General features: G+C 38.8%; 1 protein-coding gene across 7 annotated transcripts in view; it reads right to left on the bottom strand.

The window, feature by feature from the left end:
* Positions 1 to 409: 409 nt before the first annotated feature.
* LOC134212816 (rab3 GTPase-activating protein catalytic subunit-like) overlaps positions 410 to 27,430 on the bottom strand; it is a 57,637-nt gene continuing 30,616 nt past the window's right edge. For 6 of the 7 annotated variants that reach the window (XM_062691011.1, XM_062691012.1, XM_062691015.1 and 3 more), the window contains exons 3-6: positions 2,761 to 2,966; positions 976 to 1,973; positions 821 to 909; positions 410 to 757 (exon numbers count right to left, since the gene is read on the bottom strand). In XM_062691011.1, coding sequence (XP_062546995.1) covers positions 691 to 757; positions 821 to 909; positions 976 to 1,973; positions 2,761 to 2,966 — 1,360 coding nt within the window. In that variant the 3' untranslated portion in view covers positions 410 to 690. The remainder of the gene's footprint in view (positions 758 to 820; positions 910 to 975; positions 1,974 to 2,760; positions 2,967 to 27,430) is intronic. The other variant, XM_062691017.1, reaches the window with a different exon arrangement.

Genomic DNA, 27,430 nt, shown 5'->3' with positions numbered 1-27,430 from the left:
ATTACATGAGCCGAGCATAATTATTCACATGTTTCTTGATTAATGGGTGAGAAATCAATGCATTTTATATACGCATTGCCTTATTGTTATTGATATAGGAACAGATACCCTAGGTTAAGCGAAAAAGTGTCAAAATCATCGGTTGGAATGTGGGGAACCCGAAATTTTCCACATTTTGATGAAACATCTAACATTTTAGCGAGGAAAAACGCTCTAGTGGGACTAACCTAGAATGTACAACGCGTCACTTTCCATACCATAATTCTGAAAATTCATTATCTTGACAAGAGTTATTGTTTCGGGCTGTATCATATGAACCAAATTATCTTGCTCCATTTCAATACCACTGATTTGAAATAATGGTTTGGCACATTCCTTTGAATCCCATCATTATCACTACATACAAATATTTTCAATATTTTATTATTTTATTTTGAAATAGAAAATCAAACAAACATTGAATGGAATAATTTTATGTTCATCCAGTTTCATACATGCCTTACAAATAATTTTCACAAACGATCATAACGCAACCTGATAACGTGTATGTAATTAAGAGTGGCGACACTGTTAAAATTGGAACAAAATTCATCTGTTATGCCCATACAAAATCGCGTTCCAAACGAGCAGGAGACCTGTCAACTGGCACATGTCGCCGCCACTCTCAATTACATACACTCTGAACGCAACCTAATAAAATGTTGTATTCTGGCTAAACGCTCCACAAAGACGGAATTCGTTGTGGGTCAGGATCGCCCTAAAACAAATAAACAAAATTAACGCTGGTTTTAGCCAATTTTTTTGTGTGCGCCAAAATTACCTCATGAACTGCGGAGAACCAATGCCTTTGTTAATCGTTTTACCGCCCAGTCTCAGGGTGAATTGTTTCTCAACCGGATCCGGTAGGGTCTAAAATAAAAACCAACAAACATATTTATTAACACCACTTCAGCTCCAACCACACTTCATTCGTACAACATAAGCTCCATCAGCGAGCATAAAGCTTACCAACGCAACGGTCTGCTCATTCGTCTGTTCATTCGCGGCCATCTTGGCCTCGGTGAACATGCCCAGCACCCGCTTCGCCATAGCGCTTTTCGCTCCATCATCTAGTTCGCTCTCGAGTGCTTTTAGCAACGAAGATAACATTTTTCGCTCCGAATCTGTATCCGAAGTTTCATCGTTTCCATCCGTGGGCGAGGAGAAAAGCTTTTTGCGTAGGCTTCTCACTTGGATAATCACATTCTCCAGGTGGGTGATGTCGGAGAGCAGCGCCTCGAACTTTTTCGTGGATGTTCCCCGGGAAGTTGGCGCGCTGGAAATCCAATTTTCGCGCGATAATTTGCAACATGTGTTTGTTATTTTTTCAAAATTCTCGGCAAAGTGCGGGATCACTTCAATGTCGGTTTCAGCTTCACTGTGAAGTGTTCTGATAGCTGAATGGAATAGCGCCGACATTGTCAATTGAGCAATCTGTCCCAAGGTTCTTGAATCGAAATAGTGTAGCACTTTTTCCGCTTCCTTAGCATCGTCGAATAAGCGTCTTTGACGCCTGGCGGGAACTGGTCTAGCATCCTCCCAAACCGTCTGCCAAGTATTTCCCGGAATCATCATCCGAGAGCTCAGGTGCCCTTTTCTCCCAAATGGATCCCTCTCGTCGGTGTCCTCCTCTATCCAATCCCTAGGGCTGTACCAACGTATGAAATCTTCCAACTTGCCGGCAGGATTGGCCGCCTTGAAGCTTTCCATATCGGATAGCAGCGAAGCACTCATCATTTGGGTGCACAACTCGCTGCCAGGGCCCAGCTTTAGCATCACTTCAGCGTCGTCCTCGAGTTGGTCTTCGGTTTTCGGTACCGGCTCTTGGGTGATTGGAATGTATAGTGGCTCATCCGACTCGACCAGTAGCATTTTGCCCAGCTTCGAGAGACGCCCAACCGGTTGATTCCAGGGGGCGTGACGCTTCTTAGATTCTGCCGAAAAAAGATAATTTTTATAAATTTGATTGATTTTTGGAAAACTTGATTTGGAAATTAATATGGAATAACTTTTATAAATTCCAAATTATTTATATTATTGCATGAGAATTCAATCTGAAATCTAATGCTATAATCTGTTTTTGAAAAAAATATTGTTAAAATCTGTCAATGAATATGATATTACATATTCTTCCAATAACTTTTACTAGACGAGAATTTTTACATCTTACTAACAGGTAGGCCTCGTTTTACCCAAATGCGATAAAATGACAGAAATAATTCTTGGCATTCACGGTTCTATTTGGCATAAAATTAATATCAGATGAAAATAATCGGAATGCAATTCAATAAATTGACAATAGATTAAATTGAATTTGCAAATATTGGAATGGTTAGGCTCGACGAAATAATATTTGAGAAATGAACACGAGTAAGACAGATCCTAACGGTTTAATAATTCTCTCAATCTACTAGAACAGTTTTTTGCACATAAATTGAAATGATTATCCCTTGACTTTCGATACATTCTTAGTTTTATTTGTGAACTTTCTTTTATGGATCAAATTCACCTTTTGAGCAAGTTTCACTGGGGTTACTATCGAACAAAGTTTATTCGACATTTTAGTGTACAATCATTATAAACTCCATGATTATAACACACTATAATCAGGAGGATAATTTCTCTGAAGAATTAGCTCATATTTCAGATTGATTTGATTAAACATATGAAACACTTATATTCCCGTTTGAACATTACACAAGAGAATAAAAAACATCTTACCTTCATCATCCTCATCGGAACAATCGAAAAACTCATCCTCCGATTCGTGGCTTCCCTCGCGGCTTGCCAATGTGCTTTCTTCGCCACCGGTCATCGAGAAGGGCAGCCCTCCTTCACGAATTCTTCTGCGCTCCATGCACACGTTCAGCATTTGCAGCTTCTGGTGGAGCAGGCATGTTCTCGAATCTGGGAATCCGGCGGCGACTCTGCAATATGATAGAGAGAAGAAAGAAACAACAATCAGTCAACATATACACCAATAGCATTACCGAATCATGTTAAACGCGTCTTTCTCGATCTTGTCAGAATGTTAACCCCACTCGTGAATTAAGTAAAGAGATTTTCAAGCGTTTCGGTACATTCATTGTAATTTTCGGAACAGGTGGCGGTAAGAGCTTCAATATCGAGTACAATTCGAATAAATCAAACTGCAAAGTTCAACTTCATGTAGAAAGCAGCGGCTTTTTCCTTCTGGTATTAATGTGAACAGTGAGTCAACATGGAACTGTAGACTTGCTTCCCGAATGGGAAACGATTTGTGGGAACCGATAATTTCATCACCAATTATAAAACACTTCTCCAATGGTTGTGGAATTGCTGGATTAAAATATCTTTAGCATTATAGAAAACTGACCTACTACCTTATATTGATGTAATATGGTCTGTTGTGATAGTCGTATGAGAATACTATTTTCCAATTATGGCACAAAACGCATCTTGGAGGCGACTAATTATTAATGACATGTTTAAAATTCAAGCAAATTTGATTATTCGCACCCTATGCAGTATAACCATTAACCATAGTTAAGAGACCTTATGCAAAAATTTGAGCACATTGGTCATGGTTTAAGGGTGCCTCTAATCAATCAAAGATTTCTCGTACTTTGCAGCATGTAATCTTTCTTTTATTAGCAATGCAATTTCTATTATTAACAATGAATTTGATTCATTTGCGAACTAGATATCGGAGTAGAATATTGATAATGTGTTGACGCTAAATCCTGTTTGTTTATACTTTTAGTAGAACGTCACTCATATTAAAGTGTCGCACGCTTGACACAATTTTGGATCAGTTTTCAGATATAATCGAAACCGACTTAACAGAATTAAAATTTTGTTTTACATACACCTATATATGTCTCAAGGACCGAAGAAAATTAAGCTATTTCGATAGGACCAGTTCTGAAACGTCTGAAAGTTCTGAAACGACGAATAATCAGTTATATCTATCAATGAATAAATCATCCTTCAAATTAAAATTCAAGACGAATGCTTTGTACAAACCTTTGTACATTACCATCTTCCGGAACACCTCCAGATAATTGGGCGTTAGCAGATCAACGCGTGTTTCTCCATCTATGCCTTTCCGATTTCACCATCATGGAAGTGTAATTTGCCGACGTTTGCTAGTGGTAGAGGATCGAGCGACAAATACTAATTTGGTGAGGTCTTTTCAGTTTACATATACTACTTATAACCCTTTCCAATCTTCCAACTGTTTTTTGCTTATTTTTGCTCTTTACGTCTATGCTTTCAACCACTACCCTTCCACAGAACTTCCGAGTCAGATTAATTGTCACACGAGAATATACTTCAGTAGCATGGAAGGCTACTACTTTCAATGTAATCAATTTTATATTTTAATATTTTTATCCGTCAAGCAAAAAGATTTCCTACGAAAATATATATTATAACTAATCATATAAATTCAAATCTTTCGAAAAGTGGTGATACCAAGTTTAAGTGGGTAGTAGTAAAAATGCTGCCCCCAAAAGGAAAATTTGAAAACAGCAATATTTTTGTATGTATAATCAATGTTGCTGGCACAACTCTCTCTTAAACTCCCACGGAAAGAATTTCCAGGTGAAGATCTTCCGCAAGTTTACACGGCTTGCTTCCACTTTCTTAGATTTTTGAAATTTACAGAAGTATATTTGACTATTTTACTATATATGTATAATTGATTTCTGTCTTTATTTGCATTAAATTTTGACTAGCTTCAAATCTTTTTGTCAATGTCTATTTCAATATATCTATCTTTCCATCTAACTAGCTTCCCATTTTTCCTTTATCTCAGTAGGAAGACATTGAAACCAATTACTGACTAGTAGAAGTGATACAGAAACGTAATATAGTAATAGTAATATAGTATCTGCAGAACGTTTCGTTTTTTCTGCTTTCTTCGTTTTGTGCGAAGAAACATTCGATTTTGGTCAAATACAACAGAATTTTATCCCAAGCAACACAATTTGTTCCATATGATATAATATGGCTTTTGTACAACAAACGCACAAGTATTGTGTCTTAATGTTCGAGACTTTCATTTGTACTTCTGTACGACTGAAAAAGCACAGAAGGTGGAGCGTATGAAACATAATTTAATTTAGTCTCAAAATATGTTTCAAGAAAGAAACTGAAACATGGATGTACATAGTGCAAAAAAAAAAACATTTTTGGCTATTAGGAGATTCGAACTCAAATCCGCGAAGTTTTGGCCGCGAACATGCTGCACTATACCGAATTTGGTTACGCAAATGATGTTATTAAAAACTAATAACTATTCGAGGATATAAATGTTCATATTCAAAAGTAAATAACTCCAATAACCTGTTTGTTTGTATGTCTTTACTGTAGAAGAATCTGATATTTGTCGTACACAGATAACTAACCTCCGATACTCTTCAGTTACACCTAATAATTAAATGTGTACCGAAATATTTTTCCCGTCTTATTTTCAGGGCAAACTATTCAAAATAAGTAGCGCAAGCCATCCGATGTAAACAGTTATGTTTTAAAATGGTTTTCAAAATGCATTACAAAAACATTTTGCCACAGCTCCGGTTATACAAGTTCAATTTAGTAAAAATGTTACAGAACTTGTTTGTGAATACCGAGAAAAGACTAACAAATTACTTAAAACAAACTTCTTGTGGCTCAATTACAGCAAGCCAGGAAAAATCTAGTTCGCTACAAATAAGTAATGTTAAATTGACTGTCTAGACAACTTTGTGACATATTTGTTTTGTCATACATGTTTACGACTGGTTTTAGACTAGTTTCATATACGCTTAATCAAAGTTATGTTTTCGGTGCTACTTGGGATAATATTCTTAAGGATAATGTTATATTCGACCAGTACTTGCTGGTGAAGAAATCAGTTCACCTTTTTTCTTTGATTTGCAAATTGTTACCACCAGAATTTATTTTGATTTTTAATATAATTAGAATAGACGAAGATTATGTACAAGTCATAAAACCATTGGCAATACTGTCTATTTCGTGTCATATGCTCCATGATCCTGGAGGGATCGTTTTGATTAATAAGTAGAAGCTAAGCACAAGTAATTGGTTTAAGAGGATATTATAACAACGCGAAGGTGTGTGCTCTCTTTCATATAGTGGGTAAACCAAAATGTTCTATCGGGGATCTAGAACAATTTTTATTTTCGCTATTTTTTGTGCAAATTCCATATAGAAATCTCAGAAAATCTCTAATGATAGTCGATTTACCCCCCTAAAAATGTATAGAAAAATGACAGATAGTAATAGAACATTTTAGAATAGAACATTTTAAAAATTCACCTAAGTGAAAGAGGAAAATCTATACTTTCATGTGCTGGGTGTTTTAGAGATGCTGTTTTTTTTAAAAATAAGCCTCTTCGGACAAAGACACCGTGGAGAGGCATCCAGCACCTACGCGGAATACAATCTCGTTAGATTTCTCTACAGGTCCCTATCTTTACCTTTAGTGAAACTGCAGGATATTCCAGGTATTTACCACTGGAAGTCCTTTAAATTATTATCAGATAATTCTTTTTAAATTCCCCGATGAAATTCTCGGGTGCGGGTACGAAATCAGAAAGTGAAAATTAATTTCGCGTCAAGACGTGTTCTTTAGTAGGCAGAACGATCGGTCGATCACGGAATTTTTGTTCTGCATAGTGCGGTATTCAGAACGATCGGCCGGTCTTGCGAAATTTTGTTCTGCTTTGTGCTGGTAAAGAAAATTAATTTCGCGTCCAGACACCTTCAGTTCGTTTGATTGTGTTTTTGTTCTAAATCGTTTAAACTACACGCCTTACACGGCATACCGTTTACCAAAACGAACCCTGCCACACTCCCTACCCCATGTATCCAACATCCCAGTGATTTCTCGTGGAAGTGCAGATGACTCGTCGGCTTCTATCAAAGCGAGTATCACGTCAACAATTTCCTACCTATTCCTTAATTGACCTGCATTCGGACACGGCCGGCGCTGGTATTGCTTATATTTGGGTCACCAGTTCTGACACATTGAAGATGATGTTAGTCCCAAACTTCATCTGTTGGTTCTCTGTGTAATTACAGCTGACCTGGCAATAACGGAGGAGCAACCGTGGGCGGTCAATCATGCTCATGCTCATGCATAATCGAAACCGACTTGACAACTGGCCATCAACTTTGAGTTATGTAGAGTCATGCACTTTTTCACACATTGTAAACCGAATTAAAAATAGGTTTACTACACCTCCGGAAATAATTATAAGGCATTCGCTAATTTTTATACGAAATGGTCATGTTTGAGGAACAACATCTTGATTTCTAGCGATTAGATTGAGGAAATATTTGGCTTTCCAGCCTAAAATGGCTTAATTTTCCAATTAATTCTGGATTGTGTATGCATGTTTACTGGGAAGGCACGTTTCAGTTGGAAATAATTATAAAGCCACTCCACTTGTATGGACCTTCTTATAATCCAATCTAGATGGAATCGAGGAAGGCATCATCACCATTGGGAAATAAATTTGGATTGTGAGAATTTCAAAATTATCGTATCTAACAATTTTAGTATTTTTGGTGGTCTGGATGCTTTTTTTTTTAATTTTCCAGGCTGATCCAAATTTGAAGAAGTCTGCATTCCGTGGAATTGCCTTAGATTTTTACAATTCATTCCTAGAACATCACGTTAAAACTTCAAAGATTTTTTTATGGAAATACCAATGATTTCCTTTAAAATTCAATACAATTTCCGTTAAATTTTTTTTCTCAAAATAAAAAAAAATACCCGTAGAAATAGAACTTTTTAACGGGAAGAGTCTTTTGGCCATTTTGTCGAAGGCCACAACAAAAGAAACATTGAAGGTGAATAAAACGCTTATATGAAAAAATAGTCCTCTATAGCTTATACAGCTCTAGGGTAGGATGTGACCATTCAATTGAGGCTGCCTTGTTGTTTTTTAATGGGTTGCTCTGTGTAGCCAAATTAATTTGGTACAAAATCTTTCAAATATCATGTATCATATCTCCGTTCCATTCATTATTTAACTTCGAGATCGAAAATGACAAAAAAGTGAATGATAATGCATAAAATCAACAATTCTGAACCTTTACAACCCTTGAGAATAATTTATACGACGTTTTCAGTTCAATATAATATAATTTTCTGCCAATAAAAACTCGAACTCGAACTTTCACGAATATTGCTAAATATCAAATTTACAAACCAGCAACACGGCCAAGCTAACCACATGCTGCCCTACGATAAACGCGCTGCTGCCAATCGAAGTAACCGATTGTCAATTTCAACCAATCAGCAATCGGTACGATTTTTTTGACTATTTTTTTTTGACTACTATTTTCATGACTATTTGGCACATCCTATTCTAGATATATAAATTGTTTGTTGGTAAGGCTGAAACTTGTTGGGCCTAATATGTCGTTTGACCAAACAAACCATTATTTGGCTGAAACCCATCTAGTCTAAAATTATTTTGTTTAGAATCAAGGCCAACATTTGAAAAGGGCGCAACAGCTAAAATTCATTTGTTTCGATTCTTTGTCCACATATATAGCTATATATGTAGACATAGAATCAAAAGGAATAAATTTTGGCTGTTACGCCCTTTTCAAACGTTGGCCTAGAAATGTCATTTGGTCGAATAGTTTCTTTGGCTGGAAAAAAAAACAGTTGGCCGAATAGCTCAATTGGCTGAAATGGTCATTTGGACAAGATGGCCATTCGACCGAAAGTGTCGTTCTGCTGAATTTTGCCAAAAAGCCGTTTAGCCGAATAGGCCATTTTGCATAAAATGCCGTTTGGCCGAAATGGTTGTTTTGCAGAAAGGATATTTTCGGGCATAAAGGCTTTTTCTGCCAAACGACGATTTCTACCAAACGGCATTTTCAGCCAAATGATCTATTCGGTCAAACGACTTTTTCGGCCAAACGACCATTTCGGCCAAATAAACTGTTAGGGAAAACAATTACCATTTCGGCCGAATGTGCTTTTCGGCTTCCTTCCGCTTTCGGCCAAATGTCATTTTCGGTCAAACTATTTTCGACCTAATACCTTTTCGGACAAACGTTTATTTCGGCCTAATAGAATTTGGCTAGATGACTTTCGGCCTAACGTGTTATTCAAACAAGTGGTTTTTCGCCGAATGACTTTCGACCAGACGACAGGTAGGGTCATTTTGTCAAAAGGTATTTGGCCAAATATGTCATTTTGTTCGTCAGACTGGCCATTTGGCCGAAAAAGTCGTTTAGCTAAACAGGTTTTTTTTGGTGAATGTTAATGACCATATAACCCGTTTAATAATAAACATTTGGCCGTTGGACCAAATGACATTTTTGGTTAAATAACCCTGTCTGTCAAACAACCATTTCGGCCAAACAGCATTTTCAGCCTTATAACCTATTCGACCAAACGACCATTTCAGCCAAATGTCGTGTTAGAAAAGAGTATTTTTCCGCCAAATTACTAACTCGGTCGTATGTTGATTTGGCTAAACTGTTTTTCGTTGTATAACCGTTTCACCAATACTTTTTTTTCCTCCAAATGCAATTCGGCTTGATGATTTTCGACTTGACGTATTATTCGGCCAAACAACTTTCCGCCAAATGATTTTCGACCAAATGACCCATCCATCCACAACCCTTCGGCCGAAACAGTTGTCAGTTGAAAAGCCGCTTGATGCGATTTGGCCTTGGCGTCGGTAGTGCAATCATGGCGTCATTATCGGCCCCAGCCAGCCGTCGGCAAAAAGTGAAAATTTTCTCGCAAGAATCTGACTTTGGTTTTATCGCTATTGATGATTGGAAAGGCGCATTATTGGAAGTAAATCGATTCTTATCAGGACCACCATTCGAGAGAAGGTTGATCCGAGATGTATATTCTACAATGTGCAAAACATAACCGCTTGACGACGGCACAAAATTGTCGTCGGTAACAAAATCAGAATGGCGCATCGGAGGGAGACGAAACAATAAATTTATTCGCACACTTTCATTCAATATACATTTCAATATACATATCTCGAACAAAGTTAATTGCCTACATAATGGATGAAAACCCATCATTTCGTCATTTAGCGTTCCGAATTTTTGACCATAATATAGGCCATCATATATTACCTTCGAAGTAGATTTCTGTACCAAATGGTTATATGTTTGTATCAACGTTTGTTATAATGCTGATATAAATGTATCAGCCTATGTTATAATTATGCTACGGCTAGAGGTATTTTTGTAATTTTTTTATCATTTTAACAACAAATTTATAACTTATATTGTTACAATACTTTTCTGCTATAAATAATTCCAAAACAAAAACTGTACCGAAAGGCTATTGGAATACTCCAAAAATGAACTTTTGATAGAAGGCCCGGAAACGCATAGTGTTATACCGATCGACTGAGCTCGACGAGCTGAGGTGATGTCTGTATGTGTGTGTACGTGCGTATGTGTAAACATTTTGTAGACACCCTTAGCATTACCCGATTTACTCGCAACAAGTTGCATTCGAGGGAAAATGCGGTCCCATTGCACTTCGGAATTATTGAGAAATCATTGTTTTTTTTCCCAACGGTCCACTTAATTTTTTTTTCTAGAATGGTGGAGATGCATATTAATTATTTCTAATGTTGGTGGGTTTGCGTACAGCTCTGCCTCTACTACGCATTGGTAGACGTCCCAGTCGGCGCGATCGTATAACCATCTCGGTCTTCTGAAGATTTCTTCAGGTTTTCCGTTGAGCGCCAAGAGGATCGGCATATGGTCGCTTCCTCGCGGATCTCCATCCGAGGACCAGAGGAGCTTGCCGACAATGGCGCACGATGCTAACGACACATCAATGGCTGAGGTTAGTCCCGCATCCGAAGCTGCACTGGATACTAGATTGCCTCGGGTGTTATTGGAACGGCTATCCCAAGAGTGGTGATAGCCGTTCACGTCGCCAAGAATAATCACCGGGAATGGTAGGCTTTCGAAAGTAGGGTAAGACGGTATAAAATCCCCCCCACCCCCTTAGGCAACTCCTTGATAACTTTTTACTTTTCAACGCAATTTATCCAAACTTTGTGTTATTTGTTAGTCCAGGAAGTCGCAAATGTATTGCTCGTGAGTAGTCATATATAAATATTACAGATAACACTAAATAAAGCTTTTTTGAAATGTCGTGAAAAATGGATTTCAAAAAGTACCTGGGCAATACGCCCCACAAGCAAAGACGTTTCATAGCCCTTCATTAGTATTTTATCAATCCCATAATAAAAAAGGTTATAAATCCTTATGTGCTTGACATTGAAAAACCAACATAAGTCCATTTAAGCAGGTGTGAGTTACATTTCAATATTTTCCATATAATTTGGAAGCAACTGCTGCAAGCTCGCCGCGCTTGTGTTCAGTTGGTAAGGGCATATCGTCCTGCCTACACTAAGGCGTTTTGACAAGTGAAGCATCTTTTTGAAAAACGTTACATTTTTGAAGATGCAATTTTATATCATATTAACCACTGAGAAAAGTTATTTTGTTACCAGGGCCGGATTTAGCCGGAAGGGGGCCGACAGCTTGTGGGGGAACCAAAATGTACAAAAAAGGTTGGTTTTGGTACATAAGATTTGTAGGGGCCCGGAGGAGGGTACTTGGTGGCCTTGTGTCACTGCTTCTGCCTCATAAGCAGGAGATTAGGGGTTTGACCCCTGGCCCTTTCCAATTTCCTATTAGATAATTTCATTAATCATATAACTCAATCTCTTTGAAAATCAAATTCTCATTGCTAGCAAGTATGATTCTAAATATAGAATTGTTATAAAAAGCTGTCTGTTACTTAGTAGCAGTAAATAAAATGTAAAAATGGATTGGTATTCATTTGTACCCGCATACGAATGCTATATACGGTCGCTATGCTCGTGCAGGCCTCATACAAGTAAGAATGTGTGAGGTTGATGTGCGGGTAGCGATGGTATGGTAGACGTATGCGTGGTATTAGAATCCAATAGCATTCAAATTCTAATTGTAAAAAATCAATCCCATTAGAATTCACTTTAATACTTTCTCATTACTCTAGTACTTCTAATTCTCATTCATATATTCCTATCCCATAGATCGCATCACTTACCAAAGTGAATCCAGATAATATATCCCTTCGTACTAACACAATATCCTATCCTAAGGCTATCGTGGAGATGCAGAGGTATACTCGGTCTCTAGTAGCAACGAGAGATGAACTAATAATCCTTCCTTCCCTTGATGACCGTAAGGACGTGGCCGGCGCCGTAATTGACTTAGTAAAATGCATTGAATTTCCGAAATTCCCACATTGAGAATGATATCTAAACCCAAGCTCCATTCAATTGGTTCCCTGTGCAATTTCGCAAGTTCTAGTCAATCACGGAGTAGCAACTACGAATTGTACGGTTATCCTGCTCATGCTCATAAGATTTGTGGGGGCCCGGAGCCACGCAAACCCCCCCCCGGCCCCCATAAATCCGACCCTTTTTGTTGCCCAACTGAGTGTTCCAGTGCAAGTTTTGCTAGCTTCGCTCTAGAATGTTAAGCAAACAAACATTGAAAGTTACATCAAAATTGTTACTTTTTGTATTTTTTCATTAGGTAATACAAAAATTCTTCCACATTCACATAGTATGATGGTTTTACAAATATTTTAAGGTACCAACTGATTTTGACCCTTAATTAGTTATAGTTCTCTAGAAATCAAAGGGGGGCGTTTTGGGAAGGTGGAACGCATCATACGGTCTTACCCTACTCACCAGCTTGCTGTGTAGGTCCTTGTATTTTCCGTTTGGTAGGTAGAGGGAGGCGATTGTTAGCGGAAATGGCCACTCCACTCTAACGGCTACCATCGGAAATTCGGTATCGATGAGTATTTCGGTACAAGGAATGTTTTCCAGCACGCCGACGGCGGCCGATTGGTGGGCGTTCGTGTTCATCTGTGCGAACCACTTATAACGACCGCCGAAAGCACGGTCGGCCATAGTCGTCCTGTGTAGGTGAAGAAGCCCCAAAACGCCCCCCCGAGGCAAAACGCCTTTTGTGGTTTCCCTCATATTTACCGTCATTAAGATGGTCGTAGCAAAACTAGGTCTTAAATTATGTAGGTTAGGGGAAAAAAGTTTCAAAATAGTGTATAGGAAGTTCGGAAAAACCGGAAAATTTCCACATTTTTAAGAAACATCTAACATTTTGGCGAGGCAAAACGCTCTAGTGGAACAAACCTACAATGTACTTGCGTCTCCATGCACTATCCATACCAGAATGCTGATTCGCCGACGGGTGGTACTTTGTTTCCTAGGAGCTGCCAGTTAAAAGGCGTTTTGCCTCATGAGTTTTCCAGCAACAGAATATCAACACTTTTTTGAAATGTGAATATTATCAATATGATTGAGATTTTTGACAATTTTTGAATGGCATCAATTAGCTATCTTGTTTAACTGTTGCATAATGTAAAAATAGCCATGAATAGCGTTACAAATAAGACAATAAAGCAGTGTTTGCTTAGCTAGGGCATATTGCCCCCCCCCCTTCCGCTATTTCCTGCAGTGCTAGGGTCACTGGTTCAGAGTTGGCCACTAGCAACTCCAAGTCACCGATGTTATTGAAGAATCCGTTTAGATTCCAATGCAATTCCAAGATAGTAGGCGGGAAGAAAAGGAGAAGAGTTGGACAAAGTTTCTGGACGGAATCAACGGCGTCCATACTTCCGCAGAGCTCTGTCGCGCGCCGTGTTAACTGTTTTCAAGGTAAACGCAAAGCAAAAGGTATCAAGGGCACTATACAGTTTGCTCAACCGCCGTAGTGGACGCTCTGGCAGAAGTTATTGAGAGACACGCATCGTTCTTGGAATACCCAGACCATTTGAAAAAAAAACATCGAGATCCATCCTTGTAAATCAACGCGATTCAGATCCCATCGGATAGTGGTGAGGATTTAAACAGGTCCTTCACATTTACCGAGCGGGAGTACGCTCTCCATAAAAAAAACTGAAGTCGTGGGGGATCACTACAGTTCATCAAGAATTTCCTATCAGACTGAACTTTCAGGGTCCTGGTAGGAAACCAAACATCAAGATCAATGAAGGAAGAAACCGGGGTCCCCCAGGGCTCCGTCATCGCCGTTACCCTCTTCCTCATTACGATAGAAGGACCGGCTACCAAAAGGGATATATATTCTAATTTACGCCGACCACGTCCTGCTGCTGGCAACGGGAAGGAACCCCAAGGCCACACGACGAAAACTACAAACAGCCGTTAACGACGCGACGTGGCCAAATGGGCCAAATCAGCCGGCTACACACTTAATCACGGCTTTCCTGTTCGGTAATTTTTTTTTACGATTTTCGAACCGTAAAATGTAAAAAATACCGGAAACTCAGTAATTCGACAGAATATTACCGATGGTCAGCGTTACGTTTATTAAATTACTGAATTCGAAACATATTTATACTGACTTTACTGTAAGAAGTGAATGTTTACTAATGTTCACTGAATAGATTGAAAAGTCAGTAAATACAAATACCGAAACTCCGGTATTTTATTTATTTCTACCGACCAGCCCTTCAAAACTAAACGTCAACTGAGCTCGTGGATTAAAAAGCTAAGAAATTTCATTTGCCGCATTTTTTTTTTCATTCGAAGTGCGCTGGAAGCAAACACTACAGTTGATGTTTTTTCGCTGAGGGTTCTTGAAGAATCAATTCGCGGAGCCCGGAATCAGAAGAATTAGCATCGCCTTGAGCATCACCAAAGATTGTTGGTGCACTGGTGAATCTCCAAAAGAAATAGAAATATATTTACGTCCTTGAATACGTCTTAGTCCTCAAACATACCGGATGCTACAGTTTCTATTTGCCGTAATTACATCTTCCTGGTTCTTAGCATCACTCCATACCTTAGCAGTATAGGGATGGATAAATTTTGTACTTGCCGGCTTAATCATTATATGAAGTATGTACAAGTACACCACCCAACTACAAATATTTAGAAAAAGTCTTAATTATTGAATCCAGCAGAAAGAATCAATTTTTTTTTGCATAAACTTGTTTTAATTGCAATCTTTGAAGTTGGGCAACGATAAATATTTGTTCCAATTTTTTAAACATATTCTTACAAGAATAATGATGTTTTAATTATTACTTTTTCATTTAAAACAAACAAAAAAATAACTGGAAAATTTGGTAAACTACAGTAAACAAAAAAATTACCGAGAAATTCAGCATAAAAGAATACTGACTTTACCAGCATTTTTTTGACGTTTTATGAGTTCAAATCTTTACCGAGTTTTCAGTACCACTTAAAATTACTGAGTTAAGTCAGCTGTTCAAAAACCCAGTAAAATTTTACCGACTCCGGTAATCGAAACTAACAGTGTACATAATGTCAGCGGGAAAGTGTCCCAGAACACACATCTGCAACCTCAGCCATAGACCCCGCGGACCCAACCCAACCCATAGCCATCGATAAAGTCCCTATCCCCACCAAAAGAACTTGCTAAATCCTCGGCGTCACAGTGGACAGGAACCTTAACTCCGTGATCACTGCAACCGAGTCCGCGGTGATTATGCATCCAGAATCAACATCATCAAAAGCATATCGAAAAGAAGATCCAGAAGCGACCGCCCAACGCGACTCCGAGTTGCAAACGCAATAATCAGCAGCCGATTCCTTTATGGTATCGAGCTGTGCAGCCTCAACATCGACAACCTTATCGCATTACACGGACCAACCTAGAATAGAACCATCCGGATAGTCTCCGGTCCGGTCTACTCCCATCGTCTCCGACGGGTACAGCCTGCGCCGAGGCCGGTGTGCTACCTTTCCGGTTCCTAGCCACCGCCACCCTCTGCAGCAGCCCTATTGGCTACTCCGAACATACGAAGGCCAGCCAAAACCCCGAACACCTCAACGACAACCCCTTAATAAGGGCTTCCACAACCTTTGTAGAAAACACATCCCCAATATTGTTGGGGACATGCAAACCTCAACTCACAAAGTAGACTTCTAGCTAAAAGGACATCTGAAAAGAAACCCGAACCCAACCGAAGCCCAGGAAAGCTTCAAGAACCACATCTGGGAAGAGTATCCGAATCATGACATCTGGTTCATGGATGGCTTCAAGGCCGCCGGCAAAGTCGGCATCGGAATCTATTCCTCTACCATCGACGGATTCCATCGACTGTCGGACTGTTGCACGGGTTTTTCAGCCGAAGCAGCCGCCATCTTCAGGGTCATGGCCATTTCCAGCACCCTGCCAATCCTCATCGTATCGGACTCGGCTAGTGTCTTAACGGCTCAACTGCGTCTCCAGATAGCAGGCACCCATGGATTCAAGCGACCAAGTCCGTTGCCAACAGCAACATCACGCTCCTCTGGATACCTGGCCATGCAGGAATACCAGGCAATGAATACACAGACGCGTTAGCTAATCTTGGAAGGAACGACGGTTTTATGAGCAGGGAAGTCCCGGCATCGCCAAACTATGGGTAAATGCAGAGATCGTCACAGCATGGGCAAACGACTGGCGACGGCAGAGAAATTTCTGTAGAATGCTGAAGAACTCTACCCTACCTGGCAGTGACAGCGACAACCGTCGCAAGCAATTCGTACTCTCCAGGTTGAGAACGGGCCACACCAATATCACCCATAACCTGGGGTTATTCCAGAACAGGTGCGAGGAGTGCGATTGCAGCCTAACAATGAACCATATCCCCAACACTTGTCCACACTATCACACAGCCCGCATTAACCACAACATCGCCAATACCTACAAGACAAGGCCCTACAAAACAATTCGTTGGACGAGAGGAACATTATAAACTATTTAAATGACGTCCACCTTTACACTAAAGTATAAGAAAACCTGGCGTCACCCAACGACAACCCAACGAATGATGACCCCTGCATTGAAACTGGACAACACCCAAAAAATTACGTAATACAACCTGAATCTCCTCCTCAAATCAAACCGATCCGGCTATGAACTAGGACCCCCCTATTGCAAAATGAAACACAAACTAAACAGCCACCGGAACCCCAACAGAACCTGCAACGAAAATAACTAGAATAACAATGACATGTAATCCTACTACCTTTTGCTACCAGAGGTAAGCCTGTCAAGGCCTGAAAGACTCTTAAATAAAAACAATAATAAAAAAATAAAAGAAAAAATGCGATCTAGACCCCTAATGTGCTTTTTGACCTTTCTATTGTGATTTGTTCAATACATTTGAGGATGCACGAGAAAGGCATCAAGGCAAAGGCAAAGGGACTGACCTGTTTTTTTACAATGTCCTGAAAAACTCCGGTGTGAATATGTACATTATGTGGAACTAGGGGGAAAGACGGCTTTGGCAGGTTTTGTTCTATTATTGGCAGGGGGGTTTTTGACGACCAAATTTTATGAAATTTGGCCACAATATTCTTTGATATGCAAAGAATGTTTAGGCCAAATTTGAGCCTAGTCAGTCATAAAAAACCCCCCTGCCAATAATAGAACAAAACCTGCCAAAGCCGTCATTCCCCCTATTTGATTTGAAAAATGTATTGACGGTAACCACTTTCCCATCGAAGGGAAGTGGTTACCTTCAATATATTTTTCCAATCAAATTCTTCTACATAATATACATATTCACGCCGGAGATTTTCAGAACATTTTAAATTAATGACACCATGTCGGGTGGCTAATTACCGAAAAATAGGCATTTCACTTTGATTGAACTAATAAATCCCCTTGTTAAAATTTTGTTATGCATTCTTGATCGGATATCTTACCGAAGGACGTAGTTCTACGTCAAAAATGGGATGGTGCAGCCCAATTGGGTTGTACGCAAAGGTGACGTTGAACTACGTAGCTGTATGTAATGTACAGGTTTTTGGCTTTTCTGTTCGATGAGACCAAAGCAAGCGTTTTTCGTGCCCAGGGTTAATCTGTTTTCATTGTGCTCTTGAGATCGAGTGAGCATTGCGAACTCTGGTGATGTATACAATTTTTAGACCAACATTTGAGTAGGAAGATAAAAATAAAATTTTCAAATTATCGAGGATGAACAGCACTCTCAAGCGATCACATATTCAAATTATCAATTGATCAAAACTCGCTAGAGAATAAGAATCTTTCGAAAATTGTATCTCGATTCGAAGCATTGATAAATGCTATTTTTGAACTTATTCTCCTACATAGCACCAAAACACAATGCCGATCATCCGATTGAATTTTATTGTTGACATTAAATTGGTACATATTAGTAAGGTTTACATTAAAATGATTTTGTGTTTATTATAAATCGATTTCAAAATTTAATGACAACTCGCCTACTTTTCACACCTGAGTGAGGCGCTGCAACCATCACCGACGCAAACTGGAACAGAGACTAAGCACCCGCCACTAAGTCAGTCTAAAATCCCGGTGGCTCATTACAGAAAAGCCCATCGTGAAAGCTGGACTGTCAACGGCGTTTGGTGGTCATTATGGTGCCAATGGAATGTATGGGAAAAAAGTTGTCATTGAATTCCAAAAAACGACATTGCTCACAAGTTTCATTACACTAAAATATGACCCCATGCAAAATTTGAACTTAATCGGACATGATTTAGGGGTGTCTAAAATTCATCCAAGTTTTGAAATTTTTACCCATTAAAATTTTTCCAAGCCCCCCTTGGAAAATTTTCCCAACCCTCCGTCAAAGGAAAAGTCGAAAATCAATTTCTTGTTTTTGATACCAAATTACTTAAAAATGCATGAAACGTCGAGATCTGATGTTATTTAAATAAAAAAATGAAAAAAAAAACGATTTTTTCTCTTAGAATATTATTGGGACTTGAAATTTTTTCCAGATGATGAAAATTTTTTTCATCGAATTTTAACACCGGACGATACGCAAACGTTGTCGTAGCCAAAAATATCCCCTTATGCAAAATTTGAGCTAAATCGGACATGATTTAGGGATGCTCAGATCAGATCAGATCAGATTTACGGATATTGCTAGGCAATGTTCATTACACTGAGGTCACTTTTACGCGGTTATTATTACGCGGTACCGCATGAATTCAAAACACAATGTGTATAGATCAAGTTAAAAAAGAATCGAAATTTTGAAAGCAAGCTTTTGAGCACCCTTAAATCATGTCTGATGGAGCTCAAATTTTGCCTAGGGGCATATTTTAGGGCTTAGGAAATGTTTGCGCAACGTCCGGTTTTTAATTAATTTAATCAAAGTTTTAAAAAAAATCTCAAAGTTTCATGCATTTTGAGTCCTTTGCTATCAAAAAATAAATAAATTATTCCCCCTTGTTAGAAAAAAATAAAGTTTTGATTCTGTTGAGGAGTGCAATAAATCCCAGAAACAACTCTGTCATCACGATTGGCATAGCATAGATGGTTAACAGCAACGACGAGATCGACTATCCATCTATCTACTCGAAGACCAATATTGAGTTCTCCAAGCGCAGTTTTTCGCACACTAACGTTACTGTATGGAATATATACTTAAAGTAAAAGTGGGTGGTAATCTTGTTGCGGCAAAAATATCACGAATACTTTTGGAGGAAGACAGCACACATTGACAGGAATACAGCGAAGTCACGCACACCTCCATTCATTTGGAGAAGTAAATACCCGTCAATTTCACCGCTCACACAACCATCGTCACATCCATAGAGCGCACAAGTATCCGCACGAAGACCAAGGATAAAATATCTGGACACGAACTTCATCACTCCAACAATCGAGTAATCATTACCGTCATCATATCATCATCACAACTGCCGGACGCACAGGAGTGATAAGGATGACCGATGGATGATAAGAGCGGTGAGAATTACAATTACTGTCGGTTCTGACCAGATATCATCGCATGGACGAAGGATTAACGAACTCATCTACCTAGACAACGTTCGCAGAGCATCAGATCAGTCTACATCTACCAGGTTGCCGAGTAAAACGTACATTGAAGGTTTCCAAATTCCGGTGCACTCATAATTTATTCCTCAACTAGTCCTAGATTTTAAGAAGAAATTAAAGAATAGTGCTTAAGTTAAAATAAACGGATTTTGCATGTTAAAAAGACTTAAATAAAGTGCATGTGTGTTATCGCTGAGTGTAAACTTAAAGACAAATTATTGGATTCCAATCATTTCCATCAAACGGAAGAATCTGTGAAGTGCGGTGATAAGCTATTGTTTTGGCATCAGATTTCACACATCAGCAGTTCGATGTTGGGGGCAGAAAACATCCCGCTAAGCTGAGCTAGAAGGTAATTGGACCTCCCCCAAACAGATTCATTTTGAGCACCCCTAAATCATGTCTGATTTAGCTCAAATTTTGCATAGGAGGATATTTTTGGCTACGAAAACGTTTGCGTATGGTCCGTTGTTAAGGTCACTCCTGACGGAATCCAACTTTCAAAGTACTCGCGTTTTCAAGGGCACACCATTCGATACGGAAGCAACGCACAACTGTCATTTTTATTTTTTCACGCATGCTGCGATGCAGCAAAGCGAGTACTTTGAAAATTGGATTCCGTCAGGAATGACCTTAAAATTCCATGATAAAAAATTTCATCATCTGAAACAATTTCAAAGTCTCAAATATGTTCTAAGAGAAAAAATCCATTCTTTTCAATTTTTTTTTTTCAAAATAACATCAGATCTTGACGTTTCATGCATTTTTAATTTATTTGCCATCAAAAACAAAAATTCGATTTTCGACTTTTCCTTTGGTCCCCCCTTGGGAAAATTTTCATGGGTAAAAATTTCAAAACTTTGATGAATTTTTGGCACCCCAAAATCATGTCCGATTGAGCTCAAATTTTGCTTGGAATCATATTTTGGGGTAATGAAACTTATAAGCAATGTCGTTTTTTGACATTCGAAAATGTCATTTTCATTGGCACCCTAATATAGAAAAGAAAGAAGTAGTTCTACGTCAAACTTTTTACGGTTTTGGGTGATTCTGAAGAAATCCACATAATCGAATGAAAACAATCTAGTGCCGAGCTGATCTCAACATCTAACGATTTGTCAGCAAGAGAAGACTTGAACGTCATTGAACTTGAAAGACTGCTACACAACGCATACCTCAAACCATATTATGTCATTCGCCGTTCGCTGACCTAACCCGCATGATTGTAGGAAAACATTTTTTCCCCCTGATACTGATTCGACCCTCCAGCACTTGGGCTATTATATTAACACATTTTCTAGTGCCAAATCTGCTTCCCATTCCCACCCGACTCCAAACATGTGCTAAGCGAGTCTTCTCCTATGAGCTGCGTATCTTCTTTTTGGGGTGCCAAGTAAATCCGCAATAAAGTGTTTAACCGGCTGGCGATGAGTGGCTTCGGAACGATTAACAAAAAAAAAAATGCTTTTGATAGAGAGTAAGTAAACCTTCGCCAGACGATTCGCAGGGTTTCGCCTGATACAAATTGGGTGCTTTGATTTCGATTCAACTTAAAAAGCTGTAGAAGGGGATCTTTTGAAATTGTGGATGAGCACCAAGCGATCGAAAACCTACAAAAACGTTTAATTACCGCCGAATTTTCTTTAAATTATTTTGAGTGTATTCGAACATGTTGCTTGGATGTGGATAAAATGAAAGGCAAAAAACAAATGTCCAAAATTTAAAGCCTTTTCGCCTTTCTTGTACAACAAAGTTGTACCGAAAAATCTTTTGATAGAAGGCCCGGAGACCCATAGTGTTATATACCGATCGACTGAGCTCGACAAACTGAAGTGATGTCTGTTTGTGTGCGTGTATGTGTGCAAATGTTGTAGACGCACTTTTAGGAATTCAGCATTACTAGATTTACTCGCAACAAGTTGAGTTCGACAGAAACATTTTTTAATTCAAATTAATTAATGCAAAAATATGCAAAATGATAGAAAAAATGCCATCTATACTCCCAAAGTGCTTTTTGACCTTTCTGATCTGATTTTTTTAATATCTACATTTTATAATGCACAAGGATTTAGTTTTTTATTCTAATTCCTGTTATTGATTATATTAATAAATTTAAATAAAGAATGCGATTCAAACTATTACATATCCAGTAGAGTTATAAAAAATAGCAAGATAGACGCGTTTTAAATTACCTTCCCCCTATCTTATTGAGATGCATCGATAGACCTTGCAGTTATTATTACACACATTTTTCCCCATTGCTAATGATGATGATGATCTACTCTGCTTTCATCAAGCGCAAAACATTGGCGTATTAATTTATACTTTCGGTGCTCAGCATGAGCTCTGTGAGAGGCCAATTGCGGTTTGTTATTGTTTTGTCATCCCCAAACCTGGTAAACTGCTCGACATGATTTAGTTACGTGGAATGCAGACTATTGATTTCGAGTTCGAAAATAATAATAGAAAAACAGAAAGTTAAACAATTGCACGACATTGGGTGAAAGAATCGAGAGTGGAAACTAGAGCGACCGCTAGTGGCAAAACACACATTAACTAGAGCACAGATGGTATTGGGTTTTTCAAATTATTTGTTTAATTTGATTAATTACGACCTTTCAAGTTATGATGAAAAACAAATATTTAATCATTGTCGTAGTTTTGACAGGAATCAGATTTTTATATACATTCAGATTAAACTACGCTTTGTTGCGATTTCAGATCTGTGTCGCAAAACAACAAATTTAATTTACTTTCCAGCATATCATGTCAATCGCTGGATGGTGGCTAACCGATGACATGCCTTGAACAACCGAACGAACCTTCAAGTCATCACAATCACAACATCACCTCACCCAGAGACATAGACGATAGCGATGATGCTGACACCGCTTGACACTTGTGTCAATCCGATGTGTCGTTTATAATTTATTGGAATCGTGTACATCCGCTCCATCTTTCGTTCAGCCCATCCAGGCACAAATTTACGCTAATGAATGTCCTCAATTGGCCTTAGATAGTCTGTATACTTTTTTCTTCGCAAAATGTGAAACTGATGCTTTGGTTCTCATTGGATCCATTCTCGTCGTCGACTGCTGCAATCGATACTTCGCGCGGCTTTCCATCAACCCCAAGCATCCGAAAGAACTGGTAATAAACCGAGGAATATCTTGCCTATTCTGGGTTCGTCGTTCTAATAAATCATTCACATGCCATTAGACAGCGCCATTGGCATGTGAGGGCGGGCGCGCCCGAAAGGACGACCAAGACAGTGCAGTACACGTGCGTTTGTATGTTTGGGATGTAAGGATTGCTCAGGAGAGAGACAATATATTGGTTGTTCCGCTGACTCATACTGTGACAGCATTCTTGCCATTATCATGAGCCGACTTATAAAAAAACAACAAACCAACTGGGATAAACACTGCCACTTATTTTTCGTATATTACCAACAATTATTTCTGCGGTGGTGTAATCCGGTTTGTAAATAAGGCATTTTTACAGCAAATCTTCTAAGGGATAAATGGAGTAAAGTTATTGTAAAAAAATGGTTTTAAGATCGTTTCTAGTTATTCAACCACTACAAAATTATTTTGAAATTTTCTTAGAATTTCGTATCACAGATCAGATAACGTGAAATAAATGTTGAAAAGTATGATTGGATCTATTCACAAAATCATGCTAGCACTTTCCGTGGTTATAATCACTCAAATCTAGGCGCGTACAACATAATAGCGATTCCACTTCATTCCCGGTTCAACGCAGTGCGTTCAAAGGAACAGATTTCGAATCGCATATTCAAAGAACGTTTTCAAATTCTCAAACAAGCCAGCCACACCGAGGAGTGCATGAATGGTGTCGTGTCTATGCGGCGCAAGAGCTTGATCTTGAAGCCCTCAGGTTGTGGTTCGTCGTCGTCGGCGCTGCGCCTCGGAACCGGGGTACATAATTACTATTGCTGGCATTAGCTGCAACCAGAAGCGAATGCAGCAGCAACCATATCGTTCTTTGTTGCGTTGTTGATCTGATGCTGCAGTCGGTACAGGTAGTCTTCGATAAAGCGAACATTTCGGTCTTCAACATGTGCAACAGTAACTAATGTAATCTTTATACGCATAAAACTGGGAAGATCAATTTCAAGATGTAGAACGCGCACGTTTTATCGAAGACTGTCTGTTGCGATGGAAAGGGCACACCGAGTGAGGCGTCCAAACAGAACAAAACACAGCAAATAGAGATGCTGATTCGCCTCGTGTGGCACCATTCTATTCAATTACCCATCGCGTCTGGAAGGAAGCTACCAGCAGCGAGCCAACCAAGCCAACCAGCCAGTTAGCCAGCATTCATGTTTTGTGTGCAATAGAGCCTCACCTCGCGGGCAAAGCAGCATACATACTAGCTGGAAGTTAGCTAGAACGGATGACCGGGGCAAGAGCTGGGAGGGCTGTGTGGGGTCCATAATCTGTTTAAAGCTTGAACGGAATCTTCCGCTGATAAGCAGCAGCTGTGCGCACTGAAGCTATTCAACCAAAGTTATGTTGATGAGGATGTGTGTGCACTTCTTAAGATGAGCTGATTTTTTTTCAGGAATGTTTCGCTGCATCACGAATTGCATTTCCTGTTTGGTACAAAGAGGCCAATGAAAAAGATCGGGAGTGAATGCAAACGAAGTGCGTTCTTTGGGAGGTGAAGCCCCAAATGGCCATAAGCATATACCATGTTTCATAGCAAACTGTAGAGAGAATTTAAACTAACGTTGTCTTAATTTTAAAGGGTATCTCATTGAAGAGTGACAACTGGTTGAACATTTTTGGAGTTTTCAGACTTTCGAAGTTTGAAATGTTAATGACACATTCTTCGGACAGGTCCACCAATTTATTCAAACTCGATTTTTGACATTATTTTATTTATGTGTTTCGCATATTTTTCAATACATTAATCATCAAATAAAATATTTGGTATGATAATAGTTTGGCGAAAAATAAGTTTTTGACTAACAATTAGAATGACGGCTGTTTAAACAGATATTCCCAAATTGACTGTAATTTGTAATCTGATGCATCAATATTCCCTCTGTTCTCACCTATTCAAAGATGAAAAAATGAATCCGTACCCTATGTGAAACTTTATTTAAAATTGTAGGAAATTTGAATTTTGACAAGGTAAAATCTGTCACAAAAAAAGTTGTAACGCCACGAAAAATGAAATTTTCTGAGAAGTACAAATAAGTCTCGAACTTAAAATTTCGTATGCTCTTTAAACTCAAAAAAGCTTTGCTATGATGGCAATAGGAAAAAAATGGGAGGAGTTTCACCTAGGTGAAGTTTGTGATGTAACGTCATGGGAAAATATTCCTCATAAAGCCTACGGAGCTTGTAAAATATCCGGACAAATTGGTTCAATCTGAGGTTCAGCTCTAGGTTGACGTTGAACATATTAATATAAATAAAGACAGGGCATTTTCAATTGATGTGATATAGCGTGAAGTAGTATTTACGTGATATCATCAATTTCCGTCAGTATATGCAGCGCAAGTGAAAAATCTGTTGAATTATTCTTTGTAGAGTAAAATAAAACATGTTCTAAGGGGCTGTCCATATACCACGTGGACAGATTTTGATCAGTTTTATATACCCGCTCACCCAGCGTGGACAAATGGTCATACAAATTTTCAAAAACAACAATTTGGTTGTATGCTGGTCTTATAACACCCTTGAAGAGTAAATTATGGTCTTCAAGAACGTTATAAAACTTAAAATGTAACTTGGGATGGACTGTAAAGTATGTGTCGATGTCGTCTGTCCTGGCCAACTATTTTGGTTTAGTTGAATTTTTCACAACTTTGTCTGACAATGATGCTTCAGGTGACGCGGAGCGGTTGATGGTGCAACGAGATATGTTTCTGCAGTTGTTGATTGATGGTACTAAATTTGCTGTAAACGTCTAAGATTCTGTGAACTATCTGCAGGAACAACCACATTTGATAGGTCTTCTGCCAAAATGTATCAAGTATGTAAAAGCATTCTTCACCATTCCGATATCGCCTGCTGCTGAATAAATCGTTTTCTGGGCTCCGAATGTTGAAAACCTATAGGAAATCCAGTGTGGGACAACAGCAACTGAATTCCATATCTCTACTGCACTTCTAGAAGGACATGGCGAACAAATGTGCAAGAAGTGGTTAATCAATCTATTTCCAGAAATAAGGACTGTATCGAAATTAAGTATAGAAAATAAGTTAAGTTTCAAATCAGAATATTTTTGTTTGTTGAAAATTTGTTGTTTCCGATGTATCGCAAATTGGAAGTGATATTGAAATTCGAGTTTTGGACACATGACTCCGTAAGAAGGACATCGAGATGGATAATTTGACCAAGCGTTCCGCTAGCCACCCCGCAAAGGTTAAAGATCATGGTCAACAAGCTTGTGGAAGACTACACGTTTGTTAACTTGTCAAAAAAAAAAGAGAATCAAAATCAAGTGACCGGAATTGGACCAGAAAGTAATCAATTTTATAGAACGCAGACATTTTATGCCGATTTGTGACTATGAGAAAAAGGCTTGGATAAATGTTGGAGTAGTGCTATTTGATGAGCTCGGTGGTCTAGTGGCTTCTGCTTCTGCCTTATAAGCAGGAGGTCGTAAGTTCAATTCCAGACTCGTTCCTTTCCTACTTTGTATTATTAGTTACGTTCTTTCTGTGTTTCACGTTTTACCAATACGACTCCTACTGCTATAACTTCCCACACTAACAAATCCAAAACCTCCCGTGACACCTATGAGAGGTCGTAGAGTTCTCTGCATCTTTCTTAAGTAGGTGTCCAAATAACCATCCTTCCCCTTTCTCAGCATTCGCAAGGACGTGCTCAGGACAGATCCGACTATTGTAGAGTGCATTGTTTCCATTGCAACGCATACAATTTGAATACATAGGATACAAATTTATAAAATATTTAACTGTGTGGATGAAGTTGTGAGAGCTTCATCTAGCAAGTCCCAGCTGTACCCCAGGACCTCCCAAGACAAAGACCCCAAGACAAAAGACCTCCGAAATAGGCTAAATAAAATTATGGTAAGCAGAGGTTCAGTACTTCAAAATCTGATTCTTTTTGAGCTCCATCTTTATTTGGTAATTTTTAAGTAACATTGACCTCAAAGATCTCTCCAATTCTAGCATGACTGGCATGTTCATTTTGATTAACTAACTATAATCTGTATCTTTTTTTGTTTGACTATTATCGGCTCTTTCAGTCTTATGAGGCAGCTAAAAATAGATGCAATAACTATTTTCCGACGTTTCGGTGTATATTTCAGGAAAATATACACCGAAACGTCGGAAAATAGATGCAATAACGTTTTAGCTGCTTTATAAGACTGAAAGAGCCGATAATAGTCAAACAAAATTGAGCACAACAGTCGAAAGCATCCTTTAAAATATAAACTGTATCAATAGAGTACTGTCCTGGATGTAAATATCATGTCAAAAATACGAGCTAGC

This window comes from Armigeres subalbatus, chromosome 2 (genome assembly GCF_024139115.2).
Source record: "Armigeres subalbatus isolate Guangzhou_Male chromosome 2, GZ_Asu_2, whole genome shotgun sequence".
Taxonomy (NCBI): Eukaryota; Metazoa; Arthropoda; class Insecta; order Diptera; family Culicidae; genus Armigeres; species Armigeres subalbatus.
This window is presented reverse-complemented; position numbering and strand designations above follow the sequence as displayed.